This window comes from Ambystoma mexicanum, chromosome 7p (assembly GCF_040938575.1).
Source record: "Ambystoma mexicanum isolate Mex_15411 chromosome 7p, UKY_AmexF1_1, whole genome shotgun sequence".
In the NCBI taxonomy this organism is placed as follows: Eukaryota; Metazoa; Chordata; class Amphibia; order Caudata; family Ambystomatidae; genus Ambystoma; species Ambystoma mexicanum.
Genome location: NC_090939.1, coordinates 59,951,520 through 59,979,179, shown reverse-complemented (window position 1 = coordinate 59,979,179; position 27,660 = coordinate 59,951,520). Strand labels below are relative to the sequence as shown.

Below are 27,660 nucleotides of genomic sequence, written 5' to 3'. Positions count from 1 at the left end.
CAACACACTTCATATTCTCATTTCACCAAGCGGGACTCCTTTCCATTATCTTTTCAATCGTCTGTCGCTCAGACCTTTGACGGTACAGAGAATTTTACAAGACCACTGTATGACCACTGTATGACCACTGTATGACCACTGTATGACCACTGTATGACCACTTTGACCTTTTTTTTCGCCTCTTACCAAGGGCTTCTGGTTATGGTAGTTTCTACCACATTGGGTAATTACCCAGAGTTTCCTGCCTGAGCACCCACATGGTGCCAGACTCCTCTGTTTCTGGTCCTCTTCCCCTCGCTCGTCAACTATCTTTAAGCTTCTTAAAAGTTCAAATTAGCCATTGGTTATTTATCTTTCAACAGTTTGTTTCTTATCGGCTCTTCCCTCGACTCAATGGCTGTGAACTGCTTGGCTTTTTTCTGCTTCAAGTCAAGTTTGGTACCCTAGAGACTCACGTCTCTCCCCGGCTTGGTTATCAGCGGAGGAGGGTTTCATGTACCGTAGACATCTGCTGCAACACACGCTGTCTATTGTTCGCAGACTTGTAATTCCCTCTGCAGAGTTTTATGGGCCTTGGCCAGAATGGGCAAAGCTGCTTCTCTCCTTGTCACCCTCTCGGTCGTACCGTCTTTCTCCTCCTCTTGGACTGCCGTGCTAAGTTAGCGCTCACGTTGTGCGATCTGCCTTGCTAGTCTTGATGCTCCACCTTTTATCTCTGTTGAGAAGGGAAAGGGCTGTCGGGGGTGTGATTCTAGTCAATTGCCTGTCCCTTGTATTGGGACATTTCAAATAAATGGCTGCGGCATTTGTCTGTTGTCTTTCGTGTTGTGTGGAAAGTGTTTGTTTGGAAAAGCAGGGGGGGGGCAGTGTTTTGGAATATCGTACATGTAGGATGGGCAAAAGGTGTTGAAAGAAGGGGTTACCTCTTCTCACCAGTCGGTCTCCCACTCCCCAAGAACCCCCATCCAGGTGATACTACCTCACTTGTCCACCCCCAAGATCTGGATCCAATAGCGATGGCTGTGTCCTGGCTCCTGGATGATGGATCCCCAGGAACTAGCTAGGGGGACACCCTCAGGTTTCTCATAGGTCTCTCTAGGGGAGTGGATGAAGCATAGCAATGATAAATCTCCCAGCAAGTGACCGCAGCATAATCTCAAAAGTGGTTTATAGTGAAAGTTTCAAATACATAGTTCCGAAATGCAATTCTTTAGAAACAAAGGATCGCAAAAAAAAATTAGAATGCGCACTTTTTTTTTTTTTTTGGTGGGGTCCCCCCAAACCCCTGTTTTAAAAACCACTAATTTTTCCTATACGAAACGTAAAAAAGCATTTGAATTATTTTTTTTCGATCCTTTTTGTTTCGAACGTATTGCATTTCAAAACCATGTATTCGAAACTTTGACTAGACACCCTCAAAAGTTATAGGAAACTAACTCCAATCACACACTCCGGAGAGACATCAAAAGGTCACCCATAAAAAGTGTGCACAAGCTGTGTTTAGTGAGGCAGAAAGCATCAGGTTCTATGCAGCACAACGTTGGAGAAGTCTTGCTTCCATTTCCACTGATCGTGGAGGAGCAGACTCTACAAACATCCCGCACCGCTGGTGTGTTTACTGGAACTGAACAGAGCAGAATATTGTGATTTGCTTTCCCTGGGAGCACTCGAGCCGGACCGGTGTCCGGGTGAGTGTTACAAACAATTCTACTAAATTTGCATATTCTCTCTGAAGTCTGTCAAAACATTCAGATGCCACCATAGCAGAACAAATGTTTGAGATGGCAAGGAATCTTCCTTTGCCTGTCTCGCTTCCCAAATGTTTCAGGGGTTCTGAATGTTATGAATCCAAAGGAAATGGGAGGAAGACATTTGAGTTAAACCACTCGCATAGTGGCGAGTCGAACATGACCGGCATACCAGTTTTGAAATGCCTACTAATGCGCCTAATACCTTGATTATGAATTCTCCTATCTGCTTCGATCAGGAAGAGAATGATTGTCAGACACTACAGCGACATCTTATGTGCTTACCCACGGTCCAAAACGACTGAACAGCAATTAATTTAACTAATCTTACAGAAGAACCACCTCAGAGTGCAGAAAACGCGTTATTCATCTTAAACTACTCTTTTGTCACACTTCACGAAAGTATTACACAAGTTAGAATTTCACATTGATATTTTTTTTAATTGATCCCAAGGCAGACAGAGCTATGAATGAGGCTTATTTGAAGGCTCATTGTATGCCTAATAACCTCTCCCAAAACGAAGGGTCATCTGATTTATCCCAAGCCATAAAAATATTACTGAACACTGAGGTTTTGTTGCGAGAAGAACTGAAGAACTGGTCATGTCCGTTTTGGTTTCTCATGCTCCACATGTTGAGAATGAAGGCTCACCAGTCTTGGGCTCCCTGGTTGACACTAGTAACATTAATAACATTGTGGCTCATATTGGGGGAAAAAGTCCAAGAATTGTGTTATGCCAAACAATAAATTGCAAAGTCATTTCCTGGAAGACTTATCGATAAAACAACTTTGCCAAGGCAAAGCCCCTTCAGCAAAAGGCTGTAGTGGTTGGTGAAATGTCTGTTCCAAAAATCATTCGACCGTTTTTCGGAAGTTGAATATTCACTGGAGAATGACTTGCCAACCAAGCATTATCAGAATTTGACGGAGTAATGTTACAACAGTGGAAAGAAAGATCAGTCGACGACCATGGGGCAAATTCCTAACCAATGTTTTAGAGGTTTGGATAAAGTGAAAATAGCGGTGTCAGTTCAAACTGATACTGTAGACTTGGCCAAATACGGCACCATGGACAAGAAGCTCACAGGGATACAGTACCCTGTTGAGGGCTCCCTATTCATGTCATTGGCGCGCCTATTAAGCAACATCGGGAGTTGACTAATACTACAGCAGTGGTAAAAATAATTCAGCCTACCACAATCGAGCTAATGCAGGGACTTTGTTTCACCACAATACCAGGGGTAGTGTATGTTTAGTCCTGGCCCTCTTGTTGAGTCTTGTACCTTCGGTGGGGTTTTTTATTGCCCCCCCCCCTCTCCCATTCTTAGTTTCATGGTGTCTGGGTCATTGTTTCTTCGTTACACCTCCTCCTTTTGCCTCACAGTTCTGGGGGTGGGGGGTGGGGGTGGGGAGAGGAGTGCCGGTCTCCTTCCCTTGTTTTTTTTTTTACCTTTGTCGGTGCTCGCCTCGTCCCCCAGCCCCCCATCCCTCCGGGCTGCTGCCATTGATGCTCCCCCTGCCCCCCCCCCACCACAGGGGGTGGGGAGGGTAGGTGGGAGGTGGTATCTCTGCTTCCCCTCCGTCTCAGTATGCTTCCTGGATGCGTGGTTGCCTGCCGTGTCAGGTCGGATGGGTTATTTTCTCGCTCTTTCCAGTTAGAGGAGTGTCTCCGGCAAGCTCCTGATCCCCCCCTCTGGATATATCTTTGCTGGCTGGACTGTGCAGCTACGTATCACTGTTTAACTTAGGGAGGGGTAATTCCCTTTGCACTGCGCCGTAGCTTATTTCCTTGTCCCTATGTGGGATTCTTTATCATGTTCTTGCTTTCGGTGTGTAGGATTTGTGATATTTCTGGAGGTTGGAGATCTGCTTGGATCACATTCTCTGCATAATCTGACATCTAGTGGAAGTCGCAGAGTATTACAAGGTTTGTTTTCGAAACTGATGTCGACACGGCATGATTAGTAATACTATCCCTAGTGTGAAGTGTACTGTATCCATGTTCACAAGTCGAGGTCCCTCCTATTTATTTATTTTTCCGCCATCGAAGTCGGTCGCAAATGCATGCAGAGTTCTCGTCTAGGCAGATGCCATTGATTTACTTAAGTTATACTGGTAGAATGTCTTCCTTTCCTTTTATTGTTCACCTTGCAGCACGACTGCTCATCCACTCAACGGCTCCTGACGAACACGCTCAGCGTCGACGACTGATCGATCGACGCCCAGACGCGCGATTACAGGCCTCTTCGGGCTTCGGCCCAGTAAAGAAGGCAGAGAGGGGGAGGTTTTCTATACTGCCTCGTTTTTAGAGCATGTTTATCTCATTAGTCCCTTGCTTCTCCTTTCGACCAATTGCCCTGTTTATACATAATGGACAAAACCGCATTTAAATGTTGTCCCTCTTGCTGTCCAATTTCTCTGGGAAGATGCGCACCGTGTGTGTCAGGAGGTCAAAGAGGCAACAGAGATAAGACGGCCCCATTCTAACTTTCAGACCCAGCACCCAAAATGTTACATCAGCAGGAAAGAACAAAACTACATGTCCCATAAACCACCACGGGAAATGGAGACCAGGTGGGGGAAAAGATAAAATGGACAAAGGGAAACGGTATAGATACAGCCCTGTCATGCAGTACAGTGACAGATAGCCACATAGCAGTACAGGTTGGGATGGACAAACGGTGCATGGAGCAGGGTGGAGGAGTGAAGGCAAGCTGGCTGCAGGTGTGGGACAAACAGTGCATGGAGCAAGGTGGAGGAGTGAAGGCAAACTGGCTGCAGGTGTGGGAAGTGGGCAGGAAAGGCGGGTGGAAGCTGAGAGGAGGGGAGGAGCAAAGTATGAGTTAAAAGAAGCCCCGGAAAACTCATCAGCTGTCTCTCATTACAGCAGCAGCCCTGGCCGGAGACCAGAGGAGTGTGAGGAATCCCCAGGTGATGTACATTGGGCGTACTAGGAGGCTGAAGGCTCGGCACCCCAGAGATCCTTATCAAGAGGCAGAGCCTCCGCCAGGAGAGGCTCGAAGAGCGGCAGCGCCGGGGGCACTACTGAAGCGGATTCACTGACAAGGAAAGTCTGGCTGGAAACCATTTCCAAAGGACAGTGTTTCCGTGGGTTTACCCTCTGTTTGTTTTTCTTTTTTTCAAAACCCAATTTGGACAGCTGGCGAAGGAATGGAAAGCTAGTGTCCGGGGAAAGGAATTTGTGACCCGATTAATTTTCTTTCAAAGAGGAGCCAAGCTTAAGAGGACATTCATGCGAACTCTGAATTGACCCACCCTTTTTCCGAGCAAGCCTGCTGAATCACATTTAAGCATGTTTTGTTTATAATGAAAGGCTGTGTGAAAACTTAACTCAGCAAGAAATCATACCTTGTGAACCCTGCATTCCGACTACAGTCTACTACGTGTGCAACCACTGTCTCCTGAGGGATCACGCCTAAAAGCACTATAAATCTTGTCAGCTTTTCTGTCAAACGGTGGGCCGCTCATGCTATGCAGGCCGAGGCTTCCATAGCCGTGACGGAAGACTCCGGCAAGGGCAGTTACGGAGTCATGAGTGACGCTGAGGGCGATCGGATCTTGCCGGACCCCAAGTGCAGGCCCCCATTTCCGAGAAGCAGCCCGGTGGGCCTGTGTTTGAGAAGAAACCTTGCGGCCATGGCGCACAAGCATAAACACGCTAAAAACCTACCCCATAGCTGATTCTCGAAGACACTGTTGAGACCCATGCGGTGACCAGGGATAAAGCCTCTGATTCCTCACTGTCCTACGCACCATCGCACACGCTTTCGCCTATTGACAGCTCCCGATAACCAAAACAAAAGGTCGGTTCGGACACTGCACAGAAGTCCCTCCTTTCGCGCACGGAAGAACAAGCAGCGAAAGGCATCTTGGTGTCTCATGAAAAACGTGCAGAAAATACAAGTGCTAGTTCAAAAACATGTTGGTGCATCTCCTCTAAAGGCAAGGTCGGCGAAAAAACACATTTCAACGCCATTAACTCCTGAGGGCCACCCTGACAGTCTTCCACTCCCTTAGACACCCTCTATGGGGCTTTGCGCTATAAAGACAGCCTTCCTACAAAGACCACCCCCTACTAAAGATGTCGCTCCTTCCCAGGACTCTTATCATCTCTGCCTTACCACCAGAATTTCATTTTACAGCAGAACAATTTAACAAGATCTTAAGGAGAATGTGCATAAAGTCCACAAAACTGGACAGACACCCCTATCCATTAACGGTACTCGGATTCCTTGCAGCCAGGGACATCAGCAGAGCCACCCCCTGACAAAGCCCACCTTGAGCCACAGCCCAGCACCTCTGCTCTAGGTACTCTAGCTTCAGCACCCCAAGGCAGTTCTCAATATCAAGACCCATATTAATATGACCAAGCAGGGTCTTTGGGGATCTCTATAGCCAGGATGAAGACCAGTGCTACGATGATGACGATGTTTACATTTTTGTAGTACAGTCACACGACCATCAGGACCAGCTAGTTGCAGACTCGCCAGTTTATATCCAACTCCAGTATAACGAATTGTTGCTGAAGGCTTTGCAGCATTTCAACTTTGACCCTGAGACACAAGCACTTTGTGGAAAAAATCCTGGGGGACAAAAAGGCAGCCACGCAATTCATCACTCTTACAATCAGTACAGCGATGTATTCAACCATGCCTCTTAACACCTATTCTTACAAGACCAGTTAACCCAAGGATAGAAAAGTTGTTCAGACCCACACCCAATGACCCTCTGTACATTATGGCCCAGCTCAAACCGGATTCTCTGGTACCTACTACCACCAGAAAGAGGGCATGCACTCGCCTGGTGACGTCAGAGGCCTGCCAGACAAGGAGAGCAAAAAGATGTATACATTTGGGAGAAAGGTAGCTTCCTCTGCAGCGTAGCAGACCAGAATTGCCAACAATACAACCTTATTAGCTAGTTACGGCTGACACAAATGGGACGAGCGTGAACAACTACAGGCCGTCCCAGAAACATTGAAGGCCCAACTGCTTAAAACTGTTTCAGAAGATAAGCAAGTTTCATGCTGCATCCTGAAGAAAAGTCTTGATGCTGAGGACAATGTGGGATGTATTCCCCCCCCCCAAGCACCCTCCTGTATATGCCAGTAGAACTAAACGTCCTATTCCGTAAGGCCGTAGAGGACGCCCTAAAGTGTACGGAAGATGAGTACGACATTAAGTCCCTTGGGCAACTGACTAACCAACCATATTCCCAACGGGGTTCCACAAATTCGAAAAGATTTCGGGGACAGAGCGGTCAATGTTCCTCAGGCTACACTCAGGACAGTCCTTGTCTTGGAACCAGTCTCAAGGCCAGGGTTCCTTGACTAGCTTTCAGAGGCACTAAGAGGGAGAGGTAGAGGCAGGGCCTCACCAAAACAATGACTCAGTTTCCGGCCCCGCCCATAGGAGGCTGAATCTCTCAATTCACCCATGCATGGGCGGCGGTAATATCAGACAAATGGGTTTTGTCCACCGTAGTGGGCGGGTACTGAATCCAGTTGATTAGGCCTGCCAAAACAGAAGAAACAGCAGTAGAAGAAACGGCCATACTGCTGGAGGAAATCAAGGCGATGCTCAAACAACGCAATAGAAATCGTCCCGGTGAACCAGGTAAACTAGGGTATCTAGACAATGTACTTCCTTTTGCCAAAAAAAGACCTCACCATGCGCCCAGTACTAGATCTGCGCCCCGCAAACAAGTATGTCAAACCACAGACGTTTCGCATGACCACACTTCAGGAGGTGATTCCACTCCTGAAACTGGGCGAGTACATGGCGACACTGGACATGAAAGATGCATAATTTCATATTTCAATGCACCCTGCGCACAGAAAATGCCTGTGCTTCAAGATGGTGGGAGTACACTACTAGTTCAAAGTACTCCCATTCGGTATCGCCTCAGCACCAGTGTTCACGAAGATTCTCACCGTAGTGGCAGCACACCTGCACAGAATGTCCATCCAGTATACTCTTATCTGGACGACTGGCTGATCACTGGGGGCATAATCCCAAATGTGCAGACTAAATGCGCAAAAAACAATACCCCTTCTTTTCAATCTGTTTATCCATCAAAGTCTAATACCCAGCCAAACAAAACAATTTCTGGGGGCTATTCTAGACTCAAACGATGAGCTAGCATTCCCCTCAAGCGAGAGTACGAAATATGCTGCTACAGGTACCTCAATACAAGGTCAGTCGCCAGATAACAGTACGCAAAGCGATGTGCTTGCTATGGAGGATGGCCTCTTGGATTTATTTAGTTCCTCGCACGCGCATTCGTCCATTGCAGGAATGGTTAGTGAAACGGTGGTCTCAGGCAAGCGAACAGTGGGACGATCTAGTGGTGGTTTTGCTAACCCCTGGTTCATGCTCTTCGCTGGTGGTCCAAGGACAACCTGTTAAAAGGATAACCTTTTCGTGCTCCACCAGCCCAACCAATCCTAACTACAGATGCCTCACTCGCCGGTTGGGGGCACACTACCTCCACCACACTGCCTACAGGCAGTGGACCCTCGCCATGCCCACATCAACTTCCTAGAGCTCTTGCCTGTCCTCCAAGCCTTTCACACTTTTCAGCAACATCTCCAGGGTCACAGTGCAGTTCCTCAGACAGCACCACAGCAATGCTCCATCTGAACAAGCAGGGAGGCACACCCTCTCCAAGTCTGTCCAAACTATCCCAGAAGACCTGGAGGTGGGCACTCAAGCAGAACATGTTTCTAACATCCCATAATGTTCCAGGGGAACTCAATTCTCTGGCAGACACGTTAAGCAGATACCCTCTACCAGAAGAACACGAGAGGCAACATGACGGATATCCTAGAAGGAATACTCACTATGGGGTCACCCCCCACTAGACTTGTTGGCCACAAAACTAAACGCACAATGCCCAGACTTTGCGTCCAGGTTTCCCCAGCCAGGGTCAAAGGGGAATGCCCTGTGGATGAACTGGTCGAAAATGTGCTCCGCTGACCCCTTCACCCCGACACCGTACTGTGTAGGATAGTGCACAAGATGCACCAGGAACAAGGAGCCCTAATCCTGGTTGCTCCTATGTGGGCGAGACCGACTTGGTTTCCGCATCTGCTCAAACTGGCGATGTGCGACCCAATCAAGCTCCCATGCCCGTACAACATGTTGACACAACACAAGGGAGCATTTCTCCACCTACGCCCACAATCCATGAACTTGGCAGCTTGGCTCCTGAAGTCGTTTGGCCACTTACACCTTTGTGGAAGATGTATGGATATCCTCAAGACGGCACTGTTATTTTAATGTGGAAAAGATTTGCAATATGGTGCACATCACAATCACCAAATCCATTAGAATGTTCTCCAGCTAACATTGTACACTACATGCTTAACTTACTAGACTCCGGATTGTATTCTTTTCCTTAAAGGTACATCTGGCGGCCCGATCAGCTTACACCACTACACAGAACAAGGTGTCCTGGTGGAAAGTTCCTGTCATCAAGGCATTCATGGAAGGGGTAAAGAGACTATAACCCCCCCACCCTAATTTCCAACCCTCCCCCGGGTTGGGATCTCAATGTTGTGCTCTCCAAGCTCATGGGGCCACCCTTCAAGCCTAAAACGAATCGGTGAGCTACAGGCTTTATCGGTACAAGACCACTTTTTCATCGTACACATGGACAAGGTGTCCTCCGAACACATACCAGGTTTTCACCGAAGTTAATTTCAATGTTCCATGTAAACCAGTCCATATAACTTCCCACCTTCTTACAGAATCCTTCAAACTCTGCAGAAAGAAGCCTCTGTACACTTGATTTATGGAGCGTGGTCTTGTACTATGCAAACAAAACAAGATCCCTAAGGAAAACAGATTAACTATTTGATTCCATAGCGCCTGGTAGAGAAGGTCATCACATATATCAAAGGTCACCATCTCCAGATGGATAGTCTGATGCATACAACTCTATTCCCTATCCAGAAAGGTTTTACCTTTTACACCAAGGCGCACTCTACGAGAGATACCGGGGGCTACCTTAACTTTCATTGCAAACGTCCCTCTAGACGCTATATGCAAAGCTGCTACATGGAGTTCCATCCATATGTTCACACATTACTGCATTGACACTGTTAGGGTGAATTCTCAGAAATGTGCTTATTCCCTCCTCCTTAGAGACCCCCAACTACTTTGCTGGATTTTGAGGACTTGATTTTTCTTTTTACCTGGAGAGTGAGACCCCTTTTCCCACTCTCCCGTATTATAATGTGATTTCTGACACTGTTTCCTTTGGTTGTGGAGTGTGACAAACCCCATAGGCATAATAATTTACTTTGTGTCACACTGCACCTTCAGTGCAGTGGCACAGGGAAGTCTTTCAGATTTCCCAAAGGTTTAAATACCATCTCTGGGATAAACTACTGTTTCCCAGAGCAGTAAAGTGAAATTGACTTTACTTAAATGTGTAACTTTCTAACTTTCTAGACCCAGCATACCCTATCTTACAATAGGGTGCTGGAGGGGTTATTTGGTATCCCCCTTTGTCTAGCTCCTCATGTAACATTTTTGTTACCCTTTCCTCAATGAATGGCTGGTGGCAGTTGTTTACTTTTAAGTACTGTGGTGTGCATTTACCACAGGCTGCGTTCGCAGCTGCAGTAAAGCACCCAAGGGTGCCATTTTTGTCAAAATGGCCCAGTCTTTTTTCGCCATTTCTTTCTGGGAAGGTCCTACTTGAGAATTACTCTGCTCGCCAAACCTGGTTTGGTCCCATTGTTCGCTTTGCCTTTGGCGGGATTCACGAGTGAAGCGCGCCTCTGTCTCCAGGTTGTCTGGGGAGAGCAGGAAGTGAGGGAGATGCCCGAAACTGTGTGCTTAGTCTCCTCAGAGACCAAATGCACTCTGTGATTGGCCAGCTGACTGTCCGGCGAGGACAGCTACCCTGCTGGGTGACTGACAGCTAGGCTGGAATGAATGGGAGAGAAGAGAATAAAAGGCAAGGCTTTTGGCTTGGAAGGCAGTCGACCACAAGACGAAGAAACCAAAGAAGAACTTGGAGGACGCCTGCTGCAACTCCTGGGCCATTGGTTTGCCCGGTGAAGCCCTGCTGCTCTGCTGAAACTCAATTGGTATCGACAAAGAAGCCCCTGCAAGGACGACCTCTCCCCTTGAGTTGGTGGGACTAATCGACTCCTAAGTAAGCCACCTGGACATAATCTTGGAGCTGGTTGCATTTCCAGAGCTGCTGCTGGAAACCGAAACGCCAGGGAGAGGAACACTAGATTGTGTGCGTTGCTTTTAAGTTGGCCAGGAGCTCCAGGAAGAGCCTATGGACTCCCAGGAAGCAGGACTGACCGAGCCAGAGCCCCCTCAATAGAGCGGGACCCCAGAATAAAGGAAAGTCCATCTTGACAGCCAGAAACCACAGTGTTGCTCTTTGTGGTAGTCCTGAGGAGCTCAAACGCCGACGTGCCACTTGTTGGAAAGATTGCCAGTTGTTGGAAAGATTGCCGGTTGCGAGTGGTGACCGTCCCATTGCAGAGCAGGAGTCCCCTGAAGTCCTCCCTCTTGTTCCCAGGAACAGTGAGATCTGCAGAGCTGCACAGGAACAGAGGTCTTCTGCTGCACTTTTTCTTCAATACAAAGGTACTGTAAAGTCTGAGAGAACTTACCTCTCATTGTAGAGTTGCTTGAATCTCCTACTACTCACAAGTCCAATCAGCTTGTGGCTTTACATCTGATTCTTCTTTTCTTCAAAGACCTCTAAAACAATGTGCAGAGACTTTTCTACTTACCTATCAGAAGTGATTAATCATATATAAGACTTTTCCCCCATTGACTTTATCTTAACCTGTTATACTGAATGACTCTGCTAGGGGGTGGGCGAGAGGGGGGGATCCGAAAGGATTTGCCTGCTTAAGAATATTTGTGGTATTTGTTCTAAAAACCTTTTCATTTTACCAACTCTTAACTGTATTCTAAATGCAAACAGTATTAATGTCCCCAGCCCCCTAGCTTTTGAAGTCACTTGAGGGTGTAGGTTGTGACTGTGGGCCATCCCAAAAGGGTCTTTACTGATTTAGAAACTAAGTGTACAGTTTTGAAGTGTATTTGTGTGTTGCTTTTTATATTGCTTTCTTCTGAAGACGGCTTATTCTAACTGACTGATACATTAATAATGGTTTATTCAAGAAACCTTGTGTGTAAGTGCTTATTTGAAAACTTGTAACTGTGAATCTCACCTACAGCTCACATTGACCCCTCTTGAGATGTGCCTGGCTGCTCAGCCACACTTCCAACCTGTGTAGTACAGACTTCTACCAAAGGCTGGGTCCCTATTTACCTGTAGGTCAGGGTTGTTGTAGTGCACCCAAAGGGTAACGCATACAATCTTGCCTAACACACACATTCTAAAGCAGATTCACTGGTGGGGCATGTGGTCCTAAAACATCTCTTTGCAGCTGTACCTTCAACTTCCCACCTCCTTCTCCAGATACTGCTTGTTTTTCTATGCAGAGCATGTGATCTAAGCAGATCCACAAGCTCCAGAAGGGATACATTACTCGCCGTAATCCTTTTTCTGGTGCTTGTATCTGCTTAGATGCACATGCACCCACCCTTCCTTCCCCTACTGGAGTAGAAGGCGCATGGAGGTTTTTCTGGGGTTTTCCATTTCTGATTTACAGCATCTGTACTCCCGCTATCTTCATGCAACCTCATGTAGGAAATGATCTGAGGGAATTCGATGCATGAAGGACCATAGGTGCAGTACACGTCACACTAGGGATAGTACTACTAATCACACCCGGTCAATGTCTGTTTTCGAGTTTGGAAAACAAATCTTGTAGTACTTTGTGACTGCCACTGGATGTTGGACTATGCGGAGCCTGTGAATCTAAGCGGATACAAGCACCAGAAGTATAATTACGGTTAGTAATGTAGGCGTTGTGCCACATATCATCTTTGTCGGCTTTGTGTTGCTGCACGGTGAGGAGAGACTATCGGGTCCCAGCGCCGATCTCTTACGGGAGCAGATGAATAGCCCTCCTAGTCCCTCAAACCAGTATATCCAACAATCAAATGAACAATTATTGAATTGACCAGAGTGGGGGAAAAGGGGAAATTGGAAAAAATAACAAATGGTCAGGAAAACACTGAAGTCCTCACTGCTTGGCACCATGGAACTCTGGATTCCTGTAAATAATACAGCAATTATTAAATTCTAATTTGAAAACTCACTAACTTCTGCAATATGTACTTTCCCAAACCCCTTGTTACCTGACAGTCTGTTTCTTTACTTGGAGACTCTTGAAAGAATGTATCTTTAATTTTTTCTTGCTTTCACTGCTGAATGAATTTCTTTGACTTCAAACTTCTCATAACTAACTGGAGAACTCTGTTGTGTAGAATCTTCAATATATTAATTCAAAACTGTATAGAATGCCTTGAGTACTTGCTGGTAGCTACTTATGAGGTTAATCAAAAATCAAATTTTTACTTTTAAACAAACTCTACAATGTCTCTTATTTACTGAGTTCACTTGTAGTCGTTTTCTCTCAGAATTGGATGGATTAGAAGATATATTTACTGCGCTTCTATTTAAAGTTCATTGTTGATGTTATTAAGAACTCACACGCTACGTGCTGCAGACTTCACCACTGGATCGTGCGAAAAGATGAACGCTGCTAACTTCAAATGAAGTAGATGCACGCCGCCACAGGATCGCGATGCGTTGTCTTCAATTGGAGACACGTACACGAGCAACTTGTAACGGCACACCGAAGCCGCTCGCTGCCACTGAATAACTCCCGCTACAGAGATAACCGCAGACAACTATGCATGCAACGCTAACACGGCTCCTCAGATTCGACGCCCAAGTATAAGTATTACGTTATATGGATACCAGCACTTCCTGGACACGTCGCCCCACGTTACTAGGTCCTTTCTTCTAATGCAGCCGACAAGCGCAACGCAATACGAACGATGCACCTAGCCTTCTACAGTTGCGCGCAAGTTAGCTTCTTGAATTTCAAAACTGTGTGCACATATAGACATGAACATTTTAAAAAGCGTTGAAGTTACTTTTCTTCATCCAAAAAATATATACTTTAGTAGAACAGCATACCGTCCTAAACCTTTCTTCCAAAAACTGAAAATTGAAATACTTTTCAGCACTGAACTTGAGTTTACTAATAAAAAATAAACGATTTCTCACACTTGACTTTTAAATGTCTTTTGCATAACTTAAGTCACTTATCTGAATTTTCATTTCTCTGGCTTTTCCTGAAGAGCTGAAAACGGATATTCTGAGATTTCTTTAGTTTTTTCTTAAGACTTTACTGGAGCCCTGATTCGCTGTGACCATCCATGAACTGATCTTGAATGAAAGGCAGTTTAGAACCTTTCCTAAGGTTCCAAACTGCATCACAGTAGTCAATGACCAATCACTGCTGAACAGGAAGAACTCCACCATCTTGAACTGGGACAATGTTTGCTGGCTGATATAGTGAGGTTAAGGAAATGTCTTTTAAAAGCAGTTGAACATACCGAAGCACCACTATTGACACTAATAATGCCTAACCTAATGTCTTCTATTACTCAAGGACCTGACAGACGCTCGCACACGTCCTCCTACGCCGGCCGCCATCTAGGAATGGTGGTCTTTTAACCATTAAACATTCTAACAATGGATCTCTCGTTCTATGAAGTCACTTTGATTCCGGTGCCAGGACTGAAGGGTAGACCTTGGCTACATAGACACCCTTTTTATCCTCATTGTATCTTTAAGATCTCCCTCATCCCATCTTTTTTCATCTTTCTGATCATATCTATGCTTTTTTCTTGTTCTGTCTGAGGCATACTTTTCTTAATCTGTGCTTCTCATGGTTTTATGTCTTGAAAAATCTTCCCATTGCTTGTATGTTTCCCATTGCAGGGGTCTAATAACCTGATCACCCTTAGCGGCTAGTACTTCCCTTAAATATCCTGTTTTTTTTTCAGGTCAAAAGATCAGCGGCGTTGGCAGTGTATTCATGCCACTTTCTCAGAAACATCACTTCACCCAAACCTTTTTTAATCATTAATTCCCTGCCTGGCGTGCATTCCAGTGGGGGTAGACACATGTTTTTCTAACTCATGTTGCCTCTGACTACATTTTAATCCCATTCATTCTTTTTCTATTTACTTTGTCTACTTACTTTGTGGTCACAAAGTTGTGTTGATAATGTCTCACTTCAATGCAGTGTGTTCACAATCAATGCAATCTACACGGTCAATGTTTCATCCATGTATGGTTTTTAACTTTTTATGCACCAAGTGCATTTCTCTTATAATTATCAGGATGCTTCCTATAGAAACATTACATATCGAAGTGTTACCCTATGGTTCATTAACATTATGTTCCCTATAGGAAATGCATTTCATTTTTATAATATCAGATCATAGAATATTATTGTGGAACGGTCTCACCCCTTTTTCTGTAGCTTGCTGTTCCATTGCTCCACCAGGAATGTAAATCCTCTTTTCACAGTGTGGGGATCCTCAGTTGCAGAGATCATAGTGTCAGAGGTCGGCTGGTGAGGGAAAGTGTGGCTGCTAAGAAAACATCTTGTCCTGATAACAGCAATGCACTGCACTCCTGCCTTTGCCTGCCATCCGACCGCGGCAGCTTAGTCAAACGGGATCTTTCTGCAATGAGGTTGCATCTGGTGGTGCCAAATTGTTAAATTAAAAATACTTCATTTTTCCTTTGAGTCTAGCAAATAATCTCAAGACACCATGTAGCACTAGGACCGTGTTGATTTTAAAAACGCCCAGAGAGACTGTTAAAATAAACAGCTGCAGCTTTACACTGTGTGCTGTAAAGACACCATCTGAGCGCTCTCTCTCAATCTCTGCTCATCTTGCATTCATAAAGGGAGTGTATATATTCTATTTACAACATAGATTACATTGGAACAGCCATTGACTTGGTGCTAAAATTGAACTGCAGCCCGAGTCTCAAATTTCCTCTTACAGCTGTTCCTGGCTAATTTAACACTTCTTCATACGTGCTCTTGACGTAGGCCCAACAGCTGTGACCTAGCAAGGACATTGTGTTTTTTGCAGTTTTAAAAAACATGTTTGCAGTTAACTTTTGTTGTAGAATTTGTTAAACACTTGCAAAGCCTACAACAATATGTAACAGTGTATTGTACAATCTATCTTAAACCTAAAAAGGATAGGTGTCTGAATTGGACACTGGTGTGTGTATATACTCTTAACTTGCAGTGTCCGTACATGATTGCCCCTGTACACTCCACAGTTTATGCTATCAGTGAATTTGCTTAGAATGTCTGTAAATATTGCATATCTCACTATTTTGTCCTTCTGAGATACCTGTACCAATGGTGGTTCTGAAAAATCCTTTGAACAATTGTTCACTCTCATCCCATTCCGTTCAATAGGCTTACAAAGGTCCTGTTTGAGATTACTCCCAATTGTCAGCCATCCCCCTGTGAATGACCAATCCTGCATGAGCAGTCTGAAACTGCTGTGTAAGCTTCCACCCTTTCAATTTAAATATGTCAATCTGGCACAACAGTCACCAGTGCTTGGCATGACCGCAAAGCCCATTGTTTCTTTTTCCCATGAAAACGAAATGGTGTACAGTTCTACCTCAATCCCATGTTCATCCTCTGAGTGCATCCACCTGTCCTCCTCCCCAGTCATACCTAGGTGCTAGGGGCACCTATGGTACTTCCGGCTCCTGGGTTTTCATGCAAAATGTGTAATCCTTGGTGCACTGCCCTAAATTGGCAGTTACCTCGGTTTACTTTGTGAATTCTCTTGTGCTTCTACGCCGCCCAGCTTGTCTGCAGGGCTAAAAAAAGAATTAAATAAAGAAATTACCATGTGGCTGTTTCTTCAGTGTCACTGATCTATTCCCAGTGGCAAAAAACAGTGCATCATGTAAATGCTGGCCTGTGGTGTCAAGTTGCTGCTATTATTGAGGGTCTGTTTGTGGAACAGTTTAAAAGCTTAAGATGTAGCCATTTATGTCAGAAGGTCAAGTTTTAAATATTTTTTTTTTCTTTGCAGGGACAAAAACCCAGAGAGCTTCCAAGAAATGAGAACTCACAGCTGGCTTCTGGGAACCCTTTGCTCCCCAAACCAGAGCGAAACCCATTCAAGATCCTTGATGAGAACTTGGAGCCCTCAGTCTGGAAGCAAATGCATGAAGAGCGTCAGGAGAGGAAGTTGGAGGAGAAACTCAAAGCAAAGGACCGAATTCTGGCTGATGAGAAAAAGGCACCATTAGAGTCCTGGAGGGATCGGGAGCTTCCAGTGGGCATGAAAGTTAAGAAAACCTATGAAAGAAAGAGAGTAGACCCAATAGGAGAAAACAAAAATTCTGAACAGGAACTGCATGGGCAGCGGGTCCTGCAGGATGGACCACGTATTCTAGAGAAACCAGAGAATGTTGGGGTGAAGGAGCGCAATAACAATCTTGCATCTGCTGGTGAAGTGACTTCTGCTAAGCTGCTAGCATCTAGTGAATCTAAGCAAAGACCCCATATTCCAAAAAGTGTTCCACCAACCAACCCCATTGGCTCAGAACAGCTGGGTTTTATTAATGGGACACATGCAAACTCTAGGAAAGAGGGTGTGATGATTGCTAGCAAGCAAAAGGACTTTGGGGAATCTGGTTTGAAACCAAACCAAAAGAATGGCAAAGTGGGTGAATGTGTTCCCATTGGAAAGGCCACTGAGCCAATGGACAACTTCTGCCATGATCGAAATCAAAGGAATTTGAAAGATGGCACAGATACAGACCTTAATGTAAAGACAAGGATGACTGGGGAGCAAGGCCCTAAGGCTGAAGGGGTACCCTCACAGCTAAGGAGGGGTGAGTCAAGTAGTGAGCCTGTGAAAGGGGAACCAAATGAACATTGTGGTTCCGGGGAGGCTAAATCTAGAGTGGACTTGAAGCCCACCATGGACCATCCTGAAAGTGAGAAGATTGCTTCTAAACTGCTCTCCAGTGGTACGATTCCAAAGGCTGCATCCTCTGAGAAAAACTGTGCAAAATACAAGAATGATGTAAGCGAAGGAGGAGATGCATCAACAACTGAAGAGGAGGTCATATTTGTTTCCAGCAAGGCAGGGAAAGCAGTTGTTGGAGTGGATATTCCTCGGTCTGCTCCATCCACTGTTCGGACCTCTGGTGGCACTGTACAGACAACAATCACCTCATTTCCTGGATTTGGGCCTGCGGCTGTTACTTTTCAGGATCCTGTAGAATTGCACAACCAGCTCAAGACACAACTTCAATTAAAGAAGGTAACTGCTTTATATTGGGCAGCCATTTGCTTTTTGTTTACTTGTTAGGCGCTTATACACAAGCAAAACACCATTTCAAAGCGCCCACAGGGCGAGGGAGGGAAATACATTACATAACACAATATTTAATAAGAGCAGTGGAGGGAAAAGGAGGGAGAACGAACCTACTATGCCTTGTGAGTATTGAGAACGTGCAAGTGCAGCAACGAAAAGGGAAGAGGGCCTAAGTGTTTGGGAGTCCAGGCTCGTGGGTGAGCCACATATGAAGTGATTGGGATGTTGAGTGCTAGATACGTTAACATGCTGCATCCACAGACATGGCTGTAGTTGCTGTCATCTTCCCACCCCTGGCAGTGGGTTTGCTCTGGCGGAATTAAAATGCTGTCTTCGTCATAGTGCATTGAGGATTCTTGGTAGAGGATCACTTGCAGGGTGACATCAAAGAGGAACATAAAATCAAACTACCCCCTGCTTTGTGCCTTTTATACAGTTTAGTGCATCACGCTGTAGCCCATCTGAGGCCGAACACATGGCACTGGGGTGGTTCTGTAGATCATGCACAAAGATTAGCAGGCTCTATAAAGTTGCATCATCTCAGTAAATGTGTTCCGATGCAACCGTATCGATAAGTGCACCCCCAACGGAACAATTAATCCAATGCACCGCCCCTCCATTGTTTCATACTGCTTAGTTTCTCAACTTTCCGGCTACACTAATTAAATGTGACTCAAGAGTCTGTGAAAGAATAAATCTGAACATGTAGGCATACTTTGTAATTCTAAATTACAAACCATTATTGATCCAATTGCTAGATTGAAGAATGATGCGCAACAGTAGGATTTGTAAATATGCGTATTATCCAGTGGCTATCCGTGTGGTTTCCATCCTGTTGAAGACTGTCTGGGCACGTCCCTTTACTGTCAACATAAGGTCACCAGGGCAGGATTGGAGGACAAAACGATCTGAGAAGGGGCCATTGATTTGAGGGTTTTTAGTTTTCGTGGAACGCCAATACATAATGTTGTGGTTAAAATCATGTAAGGTAGTAGGTGTCCATTAAGAAGCAGTCTTGATCACGTGTTGCCTCTGTCCTCGTGCAGTGATGTCTAGATTGGGGTTAAATAAGTGTTGCCACAAAGGTTTGAAATTCTTTTGGGCGTCTGGTATGTCATTTACAGATTTGTAGGTCTTCGATCAAGCCTAAATTCTTCTCCTGACCAGTTAGAAACTGCCAGTGGGGACTTGCAAGTAGGTCAATGCATTAATCTTCTTTTTTTTGCTTCCCATCTGCCTCTTGCCTGGTTGTTGTAACTTGTCGCAGTGCGACTACCTTGCAGATGCAGTAACATGCTGATGTTTTGCAGGCAACTTTGGCAACTGTAAATATTAAGGCTCTTCCTGACAAAGGGCAACGGCTACTGAAACAAGTGGAAGATTTGGAGCAAGCCCTCGGTACCCTCAGCCTTTCCACGCTGGCGAACCCAGAGCATGGTAATGTATGCCGCACTTTCTTTGAAACTGCTCAGCGCGAATACTGGAACAAAAAAACATCAACTGCCTGGGAACAAAAATGTGATCTAGGTGATCTAGAGTGGCTAATGCCTACGTGCATGCAGCTCGTCAGTTTCATGCAGGACTTGTATGCAATTTATAGTTAATAGAGCTAAAACTCCACTATGATTGTTGGTGTCTTACAAATCTAAATGTGTCCCATAATTGCCATTTGTTTGGTTCCCATATGCCAGTGGTATTCCTCTGTGGCACTGCAGGCGTGTTAGGGTGAAATATTTCAAGTTGCAAGCTAACCCAGGTTATTTGATGTCATTTGTAACGCACCTGTACATAAGCGTTTCTAGACGCGACAAGACAAACTATCTTGCAAGGCCTTGGGTCATTCAGATTGCAAGTGTGAAAACCTTAAGGGAGGCAGGGGGGGTGCCAGGGAGAGGGGGGTGTAATCAGGGCAGCATTGCTCTGAATAAGTGCAGCACGCTCCTGGATAAGTTCAAGGAGGCAGGGGGTAGAGACAGATCATGGAGGAGCACCCGTGGACTCTGGGGGGAGACAAACCGTCTGCACCGGATACGAGAGAGACAGGGGTTGGGGGGGGGGGTGGTAGGAGAGCGAGAGACGGGGGTTGGGGCAGGGAGAAGGGGAGAAGGTCCTTATGGTCTATTATGAACATAGGGGAGCACTCGCTCTTAGAACCTGCCTTTGCATTTAAACACAGACTTAACGAAGGGACAAATTGGTGAACAACCTACGTGAAGTAAGAAACAACGGTGGACCTACACAACCCAACCATTGGAATAGCGACCCACCAACAGGACATGTATCCTCTGGGAGTTTTTCAATGTGCCCACCAATGCAATGTAGCACTCAAATCGACATAGGACTCAAAACACCTTGGGTAGAAAGATCTTTTTCTAACTAACAGCTCTGGATACACAGGGGGAGTGTCTCACAGAAGGGAGCACATAGGAGGAGCTGACGGGTGACAAACAGTAGAAACGGTAACCCTCGCTAAGTGGGGACCAGAGAGTGGGAGAGAGCGTTAATGGGACACAGTTCACAGCACAAGAGTAATCGCAGATGAATGGTGAGCTAGAGAGTGGGAGCGAGCCTAGTGGGACACTTCACAGCACAACAGTAGTCAAAGAATGGGGACCTAGAGAATGGGAGATCCTATTGGGGGCACAGTGCAGAGCAACAGTAACCACAATTGAAAGGGGACCTAGAGAAGGATGCAAAACACAATTGTGGCTAACTGCAAGGGGGAGAGCCTAGGGTTGCACAGAGACAGAGTACTTTGTTACAGGGTTGGGTGGAGTACACGCAAAGGCAGGGGAGTTTAATAGAGAGCTGTAGTGGCTGCTCCCAACTTCCTTTACCTTTCTTAATTATTTTCGGTCGCTGCTGGATGCCTGCTGCCCCTCATGTTTGCACTCTGCGCTGTTACCCCTTGGTCTAACATATGCATCGCACAACATTGCAGCCTTGTCCTACGACGGCTTTGCTGCAGAGGGTCTGATCCTAGTTTCTTAAGTTTGGATGCGTCGAGGTAGGTGCAATGTATTGCATATCGACGGGCAGTCTCCTGCGCACCTGCGTCACACAACACTGCAGCCTTGTCCTGCGAGGTCTTGCTCCATGGCATGAATGGCAAGTCTTCATGTGTGCACAGCACTGGTTTTCATACTCCCGGTTAGGAAAGATTTTCTTTTCGCACCTTTCCCTCCATAGATTTCTATGACACCCCATCCTTTGCTTGTTTTCAACCTATACTGACTTTTGGATGTAAGTAAGCCTTCTTCTTTACTTTACTTTTTTTACGGGAGAAACTGACTCAGTCCTGGGACTATTTCTTTATGAATTGTTGTATTTTTACAATTGCACAAATTAACTTGCAGTGCATTTACAATGCTTGGTATCTTTCGATCTTCATGTAATGGTTACTTTTCATATCCTCCACAGACTGGTTGGTAGTATCTGTTAAGAATTTCATAAATGTGAATACTCTTCCCGATCTGCGTCAATCCTAGAAAATGTTGCTTGGACTTGGTAATTATTTTTCCTTGTCCCAAGGTGAAGTGAAATCTCCGCCCCCTTGCCCCCTCACCTAGTCTTTTTTACTCTTTGTATGGGTGACCTGTGCATGTCCCTCCATAGTGTGATTGTAGTAAATTTCCTATAACTTTGGACCGACTGTAGAGGAGCTGCCTAGCTTGATTCACACTCCAACCGCCCGTTTTGAAGTACCAGGAATGTTCACGCCGAAATATGTGACGTGTGATGAACAAATAAACCAGCAGAGAGCCGCAGTGGGGCTCTGTGCAGTACCTATCAGACTGACAACACTTGTTGAAGTACCAACATCTAAGAAAACCTGGACAGTAAGGTACCCATTGAGGAAACCATATCGACGCATGAGACCGAACGATGATTGTCAAAATGCAATCCCTGAAGAAGCTAAAAAGATACTGAAGGAAGACGAATGGTGACGTCACAAGAACTCGGACCGACTTACTTATAGAAGATATGACGACCTGTGAGTGATGAAAAGCGACGAAACACCATGGATAAATGACATCCTGAGCCTAAAGTGAAATAACTGTCAAGATGCCAGAAATTATGCCATATGCGCAATGAAGATATTCAGTTAGTTTAAATGTGTACATATGCAAGTAACTGCAAGGAGCAAGAAATCGTGAGGCTTGCTTATGCTTAGTAAAATGATTGCGGCAAGCACTACCTATATATAGCTACCTCAAAAGGAGCACTTTATTTAAGTATACTTTCTCTATGCATAAGAGCAGAATCAACCAAAGGTTACTAAAGGTCTGTCATGACCCTTGCCCCTGGCCCTCACTGGCAATTCAGCCGTCCAGTTAGAGCCAGGTCAAAGGCCTTAAAACCTCATCCAAGACTCTCTTGGAGTGAGTCCTTGCACCCTTGGTGCCAGGCTCATAACCATCATGAAGACCAACATTAGAACGGGACTATTTTACTTGGGACTATTTAACTTGGGGGTCAGGGGGGGGGTTCAGCCAACATGGAGGCACACATAGCTCAGTTACAAGGAACTGAGCTATGCGGTCTAGTCTTTTGGGTGTGGCAAGCCTGGGACTACTTTACCTGGACTAGTTTGGGTGTGGCAGGCCTGGGACTATTTTACCTGGACTACTTTACCTGAGACTATTTAAACCGCACCCAAACAGCAGAACATGCTTTGCGTTATTCTGCTGTGGGCAGCGTAACACTCGCAGTGTCCAGTTCTTTGATGCCAACTTACCTGAAACCAGGGACCTGCAGAGAGGGAAAGAACACTACGAAACTTACCTGGAACAGTATCCTGTCTTCAATCCATCGCCGACTTCAGTTCCACTCACCTGAAGGTACGAACTCCATCTTCCAGCACTGCATGCATCCTGGAATACCAAAACCTGGAAAGAGGAGAAGGAAAGACAGCATTACTAAGCGTTTACTCACGTTTCCTCCCGAATGAAGAAAGCCACACAATTCTTACCTGGTTAGTCATCTCCTGGTCCGTATCATTGCTGGAACATTACGGCGCTCGGTGAGGAAAACCGCAACCTGCAAGGAGAGAAAAGACACAGGTTAGCAATATAAAAGGTGAAACGGCACAGCGCATTACTCACCGAATAGCATCGCGCACACCGCGCTTTCGCCTACCGTCCCATGCTCATCTTCAAACTGCATGACAACACCAAAATACCTTTCCATACCTAAAAGGAAAGAAGGAAGACATTATTCGAAGTGGAACATACGAACTGCATATAAAGACTGTAAAGCGGCAAACCTATGGAGTCGCAGTAGGCCTGGATTCCCATAGGTGGGCTTGCACCAGTGAAGTAACTTGGTTGCTGCTCACGCGCCCCTGCCACGAGGAGCAGGATGGAGAATCCACCTTTTACATTGTTAAGGTGAGGACAGGGCCCAAGGGGGGAGGAAGGAGTTGAGGCCAAGGGAGGTGGGAAAACATAGACAATCTGATACTGAATCCAACTCTCCTATATTGCAGACCCATCTTTAACCAGAGGCCTTACCAAGGGACCAGGAGAGGGGTTGAGAATGCAAATCATCCCACCCGGTCTCAGTGGCGTCCCCGTGAATACCAGGTGTGCTTAACAGGATAGCTTTGCAGCAAACAAATTGAGAATTAAAGACTGAGAGAAACTCTGACGAAGGTAAATCGTGCCAAGAAGCCAAGGTCGTATCGGCTGAAATAGACCAACAGTGGATACAATTTATGAAAAGAACAGAGTATCCTGTTCAGAAAGGTCAACATAAGCCGCAGATGGCTGGCAGAATTAAATGAAATGGACGAATTGCATGAAGAATAAGACGATTTCACGGTGTCGAAATCACATGACCAGACAAGCAAGAAGGGATGAAACTTTCACACCTACGCAAGGACCTGTTCCATGCACAGGCGCCTTAACTTTTCCAGACCAAGAAGCAGTCTCGAGGCCAACCACAATTGACACATGACCACTGAGGTGATGATTGATTGTAGCAATAATTGGAGGGAAGCTGGGGGTGCAGACAAACTCCCTGCAACTGGACGGCTATGCTGCATGCTGCTAAGCAAGTGGAAAAGTATGAGTGGGGTTGATGCAAACCCAATCATAGTGCAACAAGTAATCAAGGGTCCTACAGTTAGTAGAACCAATGAGACGTCCTAATTTTTAATGATGTCTACAGTAGCCATTTTGAAGGGAGGGCTTAGATGCCCCACCTGACAGTGTTTATCCAATCCCCACTCCCCGTTACCATATACAGATATAGTGCCTATATTAAAGTTACCTTCCTAGAACCAATAGTTGCATGCTAGATTTTAAGAGTTACACGTCAGTGATAACGAGTTTTTGGTATAAATGATGTTTTTTTTCTGAAATTAATTGGAGTTGAAGCGAGAAGGAAGATCGAGCGGTTGCTGATATTCATGAACTCCCTGTTTTTTGTACTAGTCATTAAACGGACTCCCTTTGCCAAGCTATCGAGTGTTCATTATTGATTTGATGCAAGAGTATTAATCTGCATCCCCATCCATCTCAAGGGTGCTGCTGCTCATCTTAAAGTGTTGTTGGGAAACCCGCAGTCCTATGGGTCGGCTGGGGTCCTACTGCACACTTGGTAGCAGAGATTAATGGTTTTCGATTATTGATTAAATAAGACACGCATTGGCGTTCGACATAAGTAACTCTAGGTCCTCGGCAATATCACAATTCCTTTGCCATCTGGCTAGGTAGACAGAGAGGCTCCCCATGGTGGGTAGTCTAAGTGAAAACCTTATAGGTTGAGGTCTGAAGGAACCTGTGCTTCCCCACCCACAAACCCCTTCCCACTTCTACGAGCAGCTGATCGGACGAACAGCAAGGAGAGGCGGTAACGAAGGCAGTGATCCCGAGCAGCCAGAGAGTAAGAATAAATGCGAACGGTGAGTGGAAAAAGACTACTTTGGCAAAAAACTGCATGCCTTAGAACAAGTAAGGGCAGGTAACGGAGGGAGGTGGGACAGAAATAACGTCAGAGTAAGAGTATAATGTGTATATATAAGGGGAAAGAAATTGTGACTCGAGAGTACCCGAGCAACAGAGAAAGATATAGAGGGGATACTCAAGCTAGAGAAAGATACAGAGGGGATACCCCAGCTAGAGAAAGATAGAGGGGATACCTGAGCTAGAGAAAGATACCGGGAGGATATCCGAGCTAGAGGATAGGCCCAAATACCTACGCTTTAATATAGCGATAGAAGAAGCCTGCATTTAAAGTCCTGAATCAATAGGACGACGTAGACGAACAGAATCGATAAAGCGATCTGAAAGAAATGGGCTTACATTCCATGTCGGAATAGTGATGGGGGCATGAGATTTATGTAGCAGGCCGGAGTCTGTGGCATCTGTCTTGCTTTTCTTTTTCTCTGACTTCACGAGGTAAGAACATTTTTGAGGGAAATAGCATGAAAATTGTGCGATTGTATAGCCAGGATGTTGTATGGTATGAATTGATGGTGGAGGTTTGAAGAGGAAAAAAAACATTTTTTTGTGTGAAAAAAAGGTATTGGAGCTTGCGACGATTGGTGCTCGCTCATATTGTTTGTTTTGTTTGAGAAACGTAAAGCATAACAAAAAGTTATGAGGAGAAGGTAAACAGATTTAAGCATGGACGATGTTACACCGTTAGTACACTTGTGCAAACAGTTGACAAAGCATGCACCTAAACTGGAAAAAGTACAGTGCAGAATGGGTTAAAGGAACCACCCACAAGATGTTTATGCCATGGCCCCAGGGCGGATCACTATCTAAAACGGTGCTGCTACAACTGACATATTTGCGCGCCACGTACACTGGCAAAAAGTTAGACAAACGCCTAGCTAGTTTAGAACTTCTTCCAAAGAGGAAAAGGAGGAGGTGAAAGGGGCCCCTAGGGGTCCCTCGTGATATGGAAACAAGGCAATAACCATACACGAAAAGATGCGCCAGACACAAGGTTCAAATTCCCAATGCTAGGGTTTATTGCAAGCAAAAATAGTCCCAATTGGCCAATTCTGGTCTTATGCCCCGTGACGTGAGTTCCCTAGACCTCGAGGGACGCAAGAGTGAATTACGTACATCAGTTACATATATACGAAATGCATATCATACAATCAGCTATGTCATGTTTAACACCCTCCTTTATTAAGTTTCTTTGAACTCGGGATGACGATGGACATTTCCGACGGGTATGACAATTATGACACTTTCGATGTCTAATCTAGTAACAATGTGCAATTTAGAAAGTGCGGCGGCATCTTTTACTTGTTGAACAGAACACGACGATTCTTTTCTTGGAAGCAAGCTGCACACGGGGGAAGAGCCACATTCCATGCTTTGCTATCTATGAGGTACTATTCGTGTCCTGGGAGCCGACACGCTCGAAAGGGTTTTGCAAAGGGGGGGCCGTAGGAAGAGCATAATTCAAGCCTTTAGCTGTTTTATTCTAACATATCCTACCATCGTGCGAGACTGGCTGGCAGCTGTGAAGTCATTAAATGCCCTGCAGCTCTCCCTCAAGGCTACGGAGAGGGAGCGTGGGCATTCTTTTCTGGGCTACTCATGAGGAGGTTTCAACGAACTCCTCAGTCCCGCGACCTTGCCCTTTTATATTCAGACAACAATGTTAACAGTTGAGCAGAGTAAGCAGAATCCGCAAGAATTGCAAGCTGCAAAGCAGTTTTAGACAGAAAGCAGTGAGCAATGGTTAACAAGCAAAATGGCGATTCTTGCTACGTTTAAAATGGCCGCTTGTTGGTTAAGCATATCAGTCTATATTTCTATAATTCGGTGCGTAAGACGGTTGGCCTACGGCCATCAAGTTACGTCTGTCATTCAAATGAAGGGTATTCACTTTTCCAGATTGAGGAGCCACTGGTAGATTGGATACTTCACATATGCCTAGAGGGGGGTGAAAGGCCTTCTGCCCCGTCTGGCTTAGCTTTTTGCTTCAAAGGATTATACCCGTTGAGGGAGCTTAAAGCAGCCACGGGATATAGCACCCTGCATAGGAGTCACCTACGCAAAGTAGTGACAAAAACCCAGAGAAGGATAGAGACGGAGATCATCTCCAACGTCCCGAGGGACAAGGAGGGACGCGAGAAAGAAAAAGGAGACCAGGCACAAGCAAGTACATATCTAGATACAGATAAAGAGGGAAAGAGATGGAAAGGGATGAGGACAGAACTGATGAGATGGCATTCACACAGAACGAATGGATGGTAGGTCAGATTTTATTGAAACTTGCTGGTAAAGGCATTGAGGACATGAAGCAAAAACGAAAAAGAAGGAAAAAGAAAGGATTCAGAGACGAAGGAATCAGAAAAAAGGTAGACGGACGAGAGCAGTTGTATGGCGAAGAGCATGAAAGGAAATGCAATCATAAGCGGAGAGCAGCCAATGATCAGAACAGGCAAGACCCGAACACAGGAGACTAGAAGAACAGAAAATACTGGAAAAGAGAATAAAGAGACTAAGATGAGGAAATAGGAAGGGCAAATGAACTTAGAGATGCGAAGAAACAGGAAGAAGATGGTGTCAGA

General features: G+C 45.5%; 1 protein-coding gene across 3 annotated transcripts in view; it reads left to right on the top strand.

The window, feature by feature from the left end:
• The window catches only part of TTF2 (transcription termination factor 2), a 1,006,608-nt gene that overhangs the window by 145,610 nt on the left and 833,338 nt on the right, over nucleotides 1–27,660 (top strand). For all 3 annotated transcript variants that reach the window (XM_069635774.1, XM_069635772.1, XM_069635773.1), the window contains exons 6-7: nucleotides 16,821–18,062; nucleotides 19,427–19,553. In XM_069635774.1, the coding sequence (XP_069491875.1) occupies nucleotides 16,821–18,062; nucleotides 19,427–19,553 (1,369 nt within the window). The remainder of the gene's footprint in view (nucleotides 1–16,820; nucleotides 18,063–19,426; nucleotides 19,554–27,660) is intronic.